Below are 10,938 nucleotides of genomic sequence, written 5' to 3' on the forward strand. Positions count from 1 at the left end.
TTTGAGTCCAAAACTGACTCTAAACATCATATACAGGCAGCTAATCATCAATTGCATCATTATTCATCATCACACATCAAAACAACACATAATCAACCAATAATCCATTGCAATTTTCATCAATTCATAACCTCCCTAAACCTAACATATGACCCAATTGACTCAACAACATCCCTAATCAATATTATTATCTAAGAACACGATAATAGATGATAACCAGAGAGTCCCCCCTTACCTTAGCCAAGAGTTCTTGATCTTTGGTCCTCTCCTCCTTGTTTCCTCTTTACGTTCCTCAGCTCTTCTCTTCCACTTCTCATCTTTCACGTTCTGACTCCTTTTTCCTCATTTTCCAATTTTCCTTATTATTTTATAAAATAAGCCTTAATTGGAACAAGACCTTTTACTAACATAGCACCCCCCCCTCTTTACTAACACCACACTTGGCCCAATAGCCTATCTCATATTTCTTTCCAAATAATTCCACAAAATACTGAATAATTCCAAATAATAATTTAATTTCCAATTAAATTAAATTTAGAAAATATGGGGTGTTACAGTTTCCCTGTTAGATATCTTCTCATACTCAGCATGAGAGATAGCATTCAGCAAAACAGTTCTACATTTATGATGATTCCTGAAAAGCTTCTTTTGGTCATCATTCATTTCTTGCCTTGACAGCTTCACGCCTCTGGCATTTACTGGATGTTTGTAACCATCCATCAGAAGATCCCATAGATCACCATCTAGACCCAGAAAGTAACTTTCCAGTTTATCTTTCCAGTATTCAAAGTTTTCACCATCAAATACCGGCGGTCTAGTATAACCATTGTTACCGTTGTATTGCTCAGCAGAGCCAGATGTAGATGCAGGTGTAGGTATAGTCCTTTCACTTTCGTCAACCATCTTTTAAATGAAGCGTTTTTCTCTTCCTGAATCTTTTCTAAACACGGTTAAGTGCTTGCACCTTAGAACCGGCGCTCTGATGCCAATTGAAGGATAGAAAAACACTTAGAAAGGGGGGGATTGAATAAGTGTGACTTTAAAACTTGGACGATAAAAATAAATGCACAAATATTTTTATCCTGGTTCGCTGTTAACAAAGCTACTCCAGTCCACCCCCGCAGAGATGATTTACCTCAACTGAGGATTTAATCCACTAATCGCACGGATTACAATGGTTTTCCACTTAGCCGCAACTAAGTCTTCCAGAGTCTTCTGATCACAACCTGATCACTCCAGGAACAACTGCTTAGTTCACTCCTAAGACTTTTCTAGAGTCTACTGATCAACACGATCACTCTAGGCTTAGTTCACTCCTAAGACTTTCTGCTCAGCCAACTGCCAAGACTTCCTGCTCAGCCAACTGCCAAGACTTCCTGCTCAGCTAACTGCTAAGACTTCCTAGAGTATACTGATCAACTGATCACTCTAGTTCCTTACAACTTAATGTAATCTATTCAAGAGTTTACAAATGCTTCTAAAAAGCGATAATCACAACTGTGATATTTCTCTTACAATTTAAGCTTAATCTCACTAAGATATTACAACAGCAATGTAGTGAGCTTTGATGAAGATGAAGATTCTGAGTTTAGATTTGAACAGCGTTTCAGCAAGTTTGATTTGAATTGTCTTTGTTCAGGATCGTTAACCTTGCTTCTCATCAGAACTTCATATTTATAGGCGTTGAGAAGATGACCGTTGAATGCATTTAATGCTTTGCGTGTTCCGTACAGCTTTGCATTTAATGTTATACGCTTTTGTCAACTACCTCGAGCCTTGTTCACGCTGTGTCTACTGACGTAGCCTTTAGTAGCTTTAACGTTCCTTTTGTCAGTCAGCGTAGTCTGCCACGTGTACTTCCTTCTGATCTGATGTTTGTGAATACGACGTTTGAATATCATCAGAGTCAAACAGCTTGGTGCACAGCATCTTCTGATCTTCTGACCTTGAAGTGCTTCTGAGCGTGATACCATCTTCTGATCTTCAGTGCTTCTGATCTCATGTTCTTCTGATGCTTCCATAGACCCATGTTCTGATTCTGCTTCGACCATCTTCTGATGTCTTGCCAGACCATGTTCTGATGTTGCACGCTGAACCATTTGAGATACATCTTCTGAGCGCTGAATTATGCGTACTCTTTATATATTTCCTGAAAGGGAAATTGCATTGGATTAGAGTACCATATTATCTTAAGCAAAATTCATATTATTGTTATCATCAAAACTAAGATAATTGATAAGAACAAATCTTGTTCTAACAATCTCCCCCTTTTTGATGATGACAAAAACATATATAAATGATATGAATTTGCGATCAGAAAGAGTAGACGGCAAAAGACAAATTACACAGCTATAGCATAAGCATATGAATATGTCTCCCCCTGAGATTAACAATCTCCCCCTGAGATAAATAATCTCCCCCTGAAATAAATACTCGAAGAACTTTAATAAAAGACTTCCCTGATTATTTCGGTAGAGACGATCATATGAGCTTCTGCCTTCAGAGAATTCATAGCTTCTGACTTCTGCTTCCATTCAGGACAGCTTCAGAACTTGAATTACTTTGATCTTCAGAACATTCACAGCTTCTGATTTTCTGCTTCCATTCAGGACAGCTTCAGAACTTGAATTACTGGATCTTTTAGAACATTCACATCTTCTGATTTCTGCTTCCCTCGGATAGCTTCAGAACTTTGAATGTCTACCTAATACTTATAAATTAAGAATTGAGACATTGTACCTTAGCATAAACATCATATCTTGATTAGGATCAAACTTATACCAATGAAGCTTTGTTAATACTTTGATTACTTGAGAATCCTTTAATCTTTTCCTTCTTTTTACTTTATTTGTCTTCATCAAAATATTATACACAATGAGAGGTTCCTTCACAATCTCTCTCTCAATAAATCAAGATCAATGCTAGTCTTCAAAATATAATTCTTGCATTCTTTGATGCTAGCTTTTATACATGATGAATCTTGAGTACTTGATTTGATTAAATGTAGTTGAGGCTTTTTCTATACTTTTGCCATGATCATTTGATTATTACTTTGTCTTCATCAAAACAAAATAGATGGAGAGTCTTGACTTCACAGAAGTAGTGGAGAAAACTAAGGGAGTGGAGAGATAATGTGTCCAATAAAGTGGCTATTTTTCTGGCTTTGAAGTCCATGGCGCTTGTTATTGTATTCTAGTATCAATGCGCTTTTTATCGTTGTTGTAATCAAAAAGGGAATTAAAATCGTTAGGGCTTTGGAATTATATTAATCGATGATAAATTGGAGACCGGACAGTAGATTAATTTGTCAATATTATTCGTAATCAAATACTATTAATCGTGATCTTAATCGAAACCTAAACTCCTCATTGTTTCTTTTAGTTGGTAAAAATAATCAAAGAATTCTTACAATACAACTCGAGTGTCGCTTCCATATACTACCATTATAAGCTCATTTTTGACCCGTGTGCAATGACGGATCATAATCATCCTTTGAAATTTCTTGTTCAACAATGAGTTGCTTTAATACTTCTTAATCTTGCAATTTGTGCAACAACTAGAAACTTGCCTTATCTTGTATATCTCCCCTTGTATTTTGCAATTTATAATTTTTCTTTTGTTGAAAAATATCATGAGCATAAAAGGAACAATATACCCTACAATTTCTCCCCCTTTTGACATCCTAAAAAAGAAGAAAAAGTAGAATAATTCAATGGAACATAATGGAGAGGGAAATAGTACAATCCATAAAAACTAATCCAAGGGGAAAATTAACATCATGATAATTAATGTGTTAGATAAAAAGATATAATAGCATACTCATACTCTTCTTCACAATGTTAATTGTAAGTGTCAAGATTTTCAATTCATCTTCAAGTTGTGGCGTTCGCCACACCCCCATGGTGTTCGCCACCCCTTATTAGATGTAAACGGTTGGAAACAGACTTTACTTAGCTTCCAAGAGTCCGCAATGTCCGCTACTTTTTTTCCACGTCTTTGGAGTAGTTTTAAGGGATTTTTAGGGGGGTTTTGGAACCCTATAAATACCCCCTGGTGCCTCCATTTTTGGCATCCAAACTTAGTACAACATTACGCATATATTCATATCCAAAGAGTTTTAATCCTTCACACCGGAGGATTATCGCATTGTTGTTGTTGTCGGGTTTGGAGCACCTTTATTTAAAATCATTTATTTTCCAACATTTACTTTCTGCAGAGGTTTATTTCCTGTACCAGATTCAACCCTCTTCGGAGTAGGTTTTTATTTAATTCAATTTTATTTACTTATTACTTGTCTATTTATTTTGAACTTCTACTTTCTTCGCCTTAATTCCACACTCGCACTTTTATTATGTTTAATTCCGCACTTAAATCAAAAGCTTTCACTTTTACCGCAATCATGTCCGGTTAATTTCTCAAGTGCTGGAATGCGAGGACCGTGGATTTGAAGGTACTCTTTATGTTGTTTCTTTAGGATTGCATTTGAAGGATGTTTTGGTTTTGACACAATCTTTCTGAACTTAATTTGATCGGTTATTACGAAAGTAAAACCGTGAACATGTCGGGTAAGATCGAAAGTCGTCCAATACTAAATAATAAAATTGGTTTGTTTTTTATTAATAAACACCAAGAAATCACTTTATTAATTAATTAGGAAAGCTTAATATTTATAGATAATGATTTTGAAACTATTAGGGGACGCGTTAATAGGTTTAGGTTCTGGTTATTCGCGCATATGCTGGGAACCCTTTTAAGTTACACTTTCCAATCAAAACTACTTTTCAACTAAGTCAAATATTTGATTTCTTAAAAAAAAATTTACTTCTTTAACACAAACACAACTTGGGAATGTGACAACCCCGGTAAAGATTGAAGAGTAAAATCCGGTTCTAAATACGCGAGAGCGACATTTCATGTTCATTAATTCTTTTTCAAAGTAGAAAATATTGTCCCGTAAGTAATCTTATTTAGAAATAGTAAGAGTACCGTTTGGTCAACGAGAATCACATTCTAGCATCATTATTCCATATATATTTATAGTTCATTATTTTATTTTTCTGTCTACTACAAACTTTTTAACGATAGCCTTAGATAAATACCGTAACAATAGTAACAATAGATTGACTGTTTGGTCTGTGTGGGTTCAACAATATTTTATATTACTTTGATACAATCCTTAACTTGCGGAAAGCACCGATCAACTATACAATAATCAGATTAAAACTATGATGGTGTATTCTTATAAATACTACAATTCAAATGCATATCACTTAATTCTCAAAATTTTTGTTGGTTTCAAATTTTTTTTAGTTTAAGAAATTTTACAATGTTTCAATTTATTTTGAAATGGAATGATATTTGAATTGTGTAAATGAGAATATGAAAGTTCTTATTTCATTTTCATTTGTAAATTTCCTTATATACACTCCTAGAATCCTCTTTGAGTGAATTCATAACTTTGAAAAGGTTCCATGAAGCATTGTCATGAATTACAATGATGTTGTTTGGTAAAAAAATATGATGTTTTACATGTGGTAATGGATTACCATAAGGTTTTAACTCATTACTATTACTCAACGGTTAGAAAATTTGAAAACTTTGAGCTGGTAATTGATTACCATGATCCTGTAATTGACTACCACTAATGTTTGATGATGTTTTACATGTGGTAATGGATTACCATAAGGTTTTAACTGATTACTATTACTCAACGGTTAGAAAATTTGAAAACTTTGAGCTGGTAATTGATTACCAGGATCCTGTGATTGACTACCACTAATGTTTTAATAAAAATACAATTTTTGGCAAATTTATTTCAATGGTTTCTATGCACAATTTTTGAAAATATTTTAGATAAAGTTTTAATGATGTTTTATGAACTTTTAAGTGAGATAAAAGATGAATCGTGATATTTTAAAGATCAAGACATTTAACCTAAATTCTTTGCCATTTTCTTGATATATCATAGTTTTCATCTTTTTATTCCTTTGTTATCATTGATTTCATTGTCTTTATCTTTTTTTGGATGTATTTTTATTTATAAAGAATCTTCCCAAGGTCAAGGAGAGGCTCTTATTCGCACCATGGGGGTCAGTGAGCTTCAACCTCAACATACTCTCAGTTTGAGTGTGCCTTCTTCTTGGTTCCCTTGGTGTTCAAGTCGTCTAGGCGACTCCAAGGATTACTACTCCTTAAGTGCTCGACCTTTTTTCTTTTTTCAAGTGTTTCTTCATCTCATCTAGGGAGACTTTCAACATCTTATATTCAAAAAAAGAAGAGTAACAAATATAAGCAATATAATCGGAAAAAAGTCCCAAAAAAGAGTAATTGCGATATTGAGCTTACTTAGATACTTATCAATGTCTTTATCATCCTCTTCGTCCAAGGCGATCACAGTATTGGAATGCATGACCTCAAATTCATCAAAGAGTTGGACCCATATGCCACGGACGACTGGGAGGTAAAAGAAGAAGTATGGAATGGGAGAATCTTCCAAAACGACCATATTTTCCCTTTCCATCATAAAACACATCTCTTGGATAACTTCTTCCTCATCACCCAAGGAAGAAAGGTTAACATGTTGTCAAAAGGAGGCTAGCCTTTCCTCAATGACCTAATGGGAGTCAAAATCCTCTACATCCCTGCGCTCAATACTAGAGGTGACCATTATCATATCGTTTCATAAGAAAACGTAAGAGAAAAAGGATTTATAATCGATACCACCGTTATTATCGCTATTGGAGCTAGTGAAACTCTCACAACTGCCAAACATGCCTAGATCCATCAATTTGTAATCAAGTTTGTAGTCAATCGTTGTGTCGGGACATTAGGCATTTCTATAGCCATACACTTATGACGAGTCAAAGGCTCCACTAGGTTACCGCTTTAGTCTAAATCCCTAATTATCGCTATAAACAGGTAAAGTAAGAAGAAATGGTAGCGAAACCGTACTTATGAATGGGACTTTAAATTGAGAAGATTGAAGGACTCGTGAAGGATTTTGAGAAAACTCTCAACGACTTATGAGACAAGAATGCGCAAGAAAAGTAGAAGAGTTTCAGTTGAACCCATTTAATAGAGGTTTAGAGACTAAGGATAATTAAGGGCCTCTTAGGTTTACCATCATACGCGAAAGCCTCTGCACGCTTCTGACACATGTAAGATATTTAGGGAAATTTGGTGTCCTAATATTAAATGATCATTGAACACATTTAATGTTTCACATGTTTTTCATCTCAACTGACGTTTGAGGATTTCTCTTGGATGACGTTTGAGGATTCATCTGGTTGACACCGGGAGACACATACCAAGCTATGCTTGAGGGATTCGCCTCATTCCTGAGGGACCTGCCACATGCTCGAGGGGACTCGCCACAGGCTTGAGGGACTCTTCTAAATAATACGGGGAGGCATACTAAATCACTTCACCTGTTTATGCCCATGCCTGAGGGACTCGCCGCATAGGGGTGGCAAAACGGGCCGCCCGCCCCGCCCGCCGCCCGCCCCGCTTTATGTCCGCCAAAAAACGAGCGGGGCGGGCATGCCCGCCAAGTAAAATGGGCATCAAAATCATGCCCGCCCCGCCAAGATGGCGGGTTGGCGGGCGGCGGGCTTACCCGCCTATTTTTATTTATATTTTTTTAATAGATTAATATGCTTTTTTTACCTTTTAATTAAACTTTTCACTTATTTTTTAAAATAATTTTTTATAAAAGTAATTTTTTAACAAATTTACTCTAAAAAATATTACATATATTTATAAATAAATGTATAAAATAAACCATCAAGAATTGCAATTACTAGAATTAACTAAAAAAAGAGTGAGTTTTGGAGGAGGAGCGGGTTTTGGCGAGCGGCGGGCTTTGGCGGGGCGGGTATGGCGGGCGGCGGGTTTTGGCGGGGCGGACTTTGGCGAGCGGCGAGCCTAAAATCTCAACCCAACCCGCCAATTTTTGGCGGGTGCGCGGGCGGCCCGGCGGGCCCCGGCCCGTTTTGCCACCCCTATCGCCGCATGCTTGAGGGACTCTTACATTTTTAAAACTACAATATGTGATAACCCATTGAGTTGTAGGGTTGATCCAATAACATATGATAAATTAATCATGACATATGACAAATTATGTGTTTGATGATCCAATAACACATGATAAATTAATCCTGACATATATGACATCTTATCTCTCTAGTGTGAATTTTTTTCTAAATTTGAACCAAGTTAGAAAACAACACGATATAATAAGGAAATAAATTATTGATTTATCTATATAAAATATAATTTAAATTATAAAATCACAATTAAATATGAAAAAAGTTAATTAAAAAATTAATATTAAAACTTAAATTTGATAAAAATTATTCATTAATAACTAGTTTATTAAATCTTAAATATTTAAAAAATAAAATTATAATTATAAATGTGAAAAAATAACTTAAAATTTTAAAATAAATTTTAAAAATAAAAAATTAAATTTCATTCAAACATGTTCTCTAACATTTCATTTTAATTTTTCACTAGATTTTAGATTTTTTGGCCCAATCCAAAAATGTCTTTTTGACAACTACAAGCCACACACACTTAATAATTTGACTAAGTACGATGAGGCGTATGGTTTTTGCTCTTACCGGTGATCAGAAAGGTAAATGGCCGGTGAATGTCCGTAGACTTGATGGAATCAACGGAGGAGGGGGTGTACCTACAGACACTCCAATGCTCAAGTAAGTACGAGTGAAGAGGTAGTGAGAAAAAGATTGAAAATGGAATACCTGACCTTATTGCAGAGAAGGGTATTTGTAATGAGCTCCGAGCACTGCGCCAATGGTCTCTATTATGGGCTGAATGTCCAGGCCCATACTAGATGACTGCCCGGATTCCCACGTGAAAGTAGGGATTAGCAGCTCGTGCTCATCATCTTGGATAAACTACCCCACGATTCTTAGATCGTGGGTGGACTTGCCCGTTACGAAGGGAAAGACGGTTCCGCTTGTAACGCGAAACATGGAGGTGCAATTAGTTATGTGTCCTCGGGTGTGGAGCACGTGAGGAACATGTTCTCCACTGGTCTTAAGGTATTGGGCCAGCACTTTGGGCCGTACTCAACGTAGACATGAATTGGACTGTGCTCGACGGTATGTCAGCCACCGGCCCAATCCAGAACAGTTTTCTAACTAAGGACTTTTCTATGAAAAAAATAAAGAAAATTAACTACTCTAGTTGTTTCAAAACAATTAAATCAGTTTAAATATATTTAAAAATATATAATTGAAAGAGAATAATATCATATATTTATGTTCTTACTATTCTATGAATTATAAAATGAAAAATATAGAAATAAAGCAACACTAGTATGAATATACAATTGGGAAGAAGATTTATGTAAATTATTTTGGGACCAGGAAGAAATATTTAGTTTTTTTTAATACAAATATTTAGCTAGTAGCTTTCAAATTACATCTTTGGCCTATTTCTGAAACTGAATTTTAATTATTGTCAAACATGTAAAATGAATGCCATTACTACAATCAAAACCCAAGAATTCAAGAATAACTGAAGGGTCCTTCTTTGCAAATTCTTCATGCATTGAGTCCTCTATTTCAAATATTCTGAATTTTCAAGCTGGCAAGGAGCAAGAGTAATCATCCTCCAAGTTTCAAAGTGTCCTTCTTTACTTTGCTTTTTCTATGATCAAAGAATGGGAAGCAACCTTGTGAGAATGAAGAGCTGCGATCAACATACCTGATCACACGAAATACAAATTAATTAGGATCATCGTCGACGTGCTAGTATCAGTGTCGTGTCGTGTATCAGTGTCATTAATTAGTATTATTATCATCATTATCTAAAATTTTCTGAAAAAAATATCATATATGTACCTGCTTTTGTCATTGCTGCCGCCGCCGCTGTTGCTGCTGCTGCTACTACTACTACGAGTATTTTGTCTATGTTCAGTGAAAAATCTTTTGATTCGCCATTCTTTATCTTTTTCTTCTACCTTGGAACTATTTTGTTTTTTAGTAGTCTTCTTCTTCCAATCAAGAGAAGTTGGAAAAACCATCTTCAGTAAGAATGTTTCACTGTCCATGCTTTCAGCCCTCAATATCTTACCATGTCTACTATTGCATTTGTTTTCCTTCTTCTTTGTTTTCTTCTTCTCATTCAGCTTCTTGTGTTGAGGTTGTTGAACTTTACTAGAGACTTGTTCTGGTTCTGGTTTAGGTTTAGCTTCTGGAACTTGATGCTGCTCAACAACCATGTCTTGGAAAGAGAGTTCAAAGCTAGACTCAGGCATGTGTTGCATCATCTCCATGAGTTCCTTCTTTCCTTGTAAAATATCTTTGATCCTTGAAGATTCTGAAGATGGTGAAGTCCAGAAACAGAAGTCTTTGTCTTCTGCTTCATTATTGTTAGGAGTGTGTGTTTGGATTAAGGTTGAGTAGCTCATGGTTTGAGAGATGAGTGAAAAGAGAAGAAGTGGTTTTGAGTAGGAGAGAAAGGGAGGTTATGTCCATATTATGATAAAAATGTTAAGTCAATGTCTTTTTCTTGGTGGAATTTGTGAGTCATAAGTCATTGCCGTCTAAGATGGGAGTAAAAGAAAGTCTATGGTCAGAGTATTCATTTTCCACATATATATCTCATCAAGTACAAAATCAATACATTCACTTGTTAATGCAGAGATTTATGGGTGAGCTTGGGTGACATCAGAGTGTTTTATTAAGGGTTATATTTGGTGACTCAGGCTTCTAGAAACTAGAATCATAATCTAATATGAAGTTTCCAAGAAAATCAGTGGATTTTGACCCAGCACAGTTTGAGTTTTGTGGTTTCTAATGAGTCTAATGACCATAAACTTGTTATCATGTGATTCTAGAACAACCTTGACTATGGTCAGTTTAAAATTCAAATAGAAAATACCATAAAAATGTCTATTGTGTCACAAGA

The 10,938-nt window shown here is 35.5% G+C and overlaps 1 protein-coding gene across 1 annotated transcript; it reads right to left on the minus strand.

Annotated features, from left to right (window-relative positions):
- Positions 1-9,368: 9,368 nt before the first annotated feature.
- Positions 9,369-10,644, minus strand: LOC131655506 (uncharacterized). The gene is made up of 2 exons (XM_058925362.1): positions 9,870-10,644; positions 9,369-9,732 (listed from the first exon to the last, which is right to left on the minus strand). Exons 1-2 carry the CDS (start codon positions 10,436-10,438, stop codon positions 9,633-9,635), a joined length of 669 nt encoding a protein of 222 aa, XP_058781345.1. The 5' UTR covers positions 10,439-10,644; the 3' UTR covers positions 9,369-9,632.
- Positions 10,645-10,938: the final 294 nt, after the last annotated feature.

This window comes from Vicia villosa, linkage group LG3 (genome assembly GCF_029867415.1).
Source record: "Vicia villosa cultivar HV-30 ecotype Madison, WI linkage group LG3, Vvil1.0, whole genome shotgun sequence".
NCBI classification, from domain to species: Eukaryota; Viridiplantae; Streptophyta; class Magnoliopsida; order Fabales; family Fabaceae; genus Vicia; species Vicia villosa.

Coding starts and splice junctions, on each gene's coding strand:
- LOC131655506 (XM_058925362.1), bottom strand. CDS start 10,438: ATGAGCTACTCAACCTTAATCCAAACACACACTCCTAACAATAATGAA. Junction 9,733..9,869: donor GGCAGCAATGACAAAAGCAG/GTACATATATGA, acceptor TCGTGTGATCAG/GTATGTTGATCGCAGCTCTT.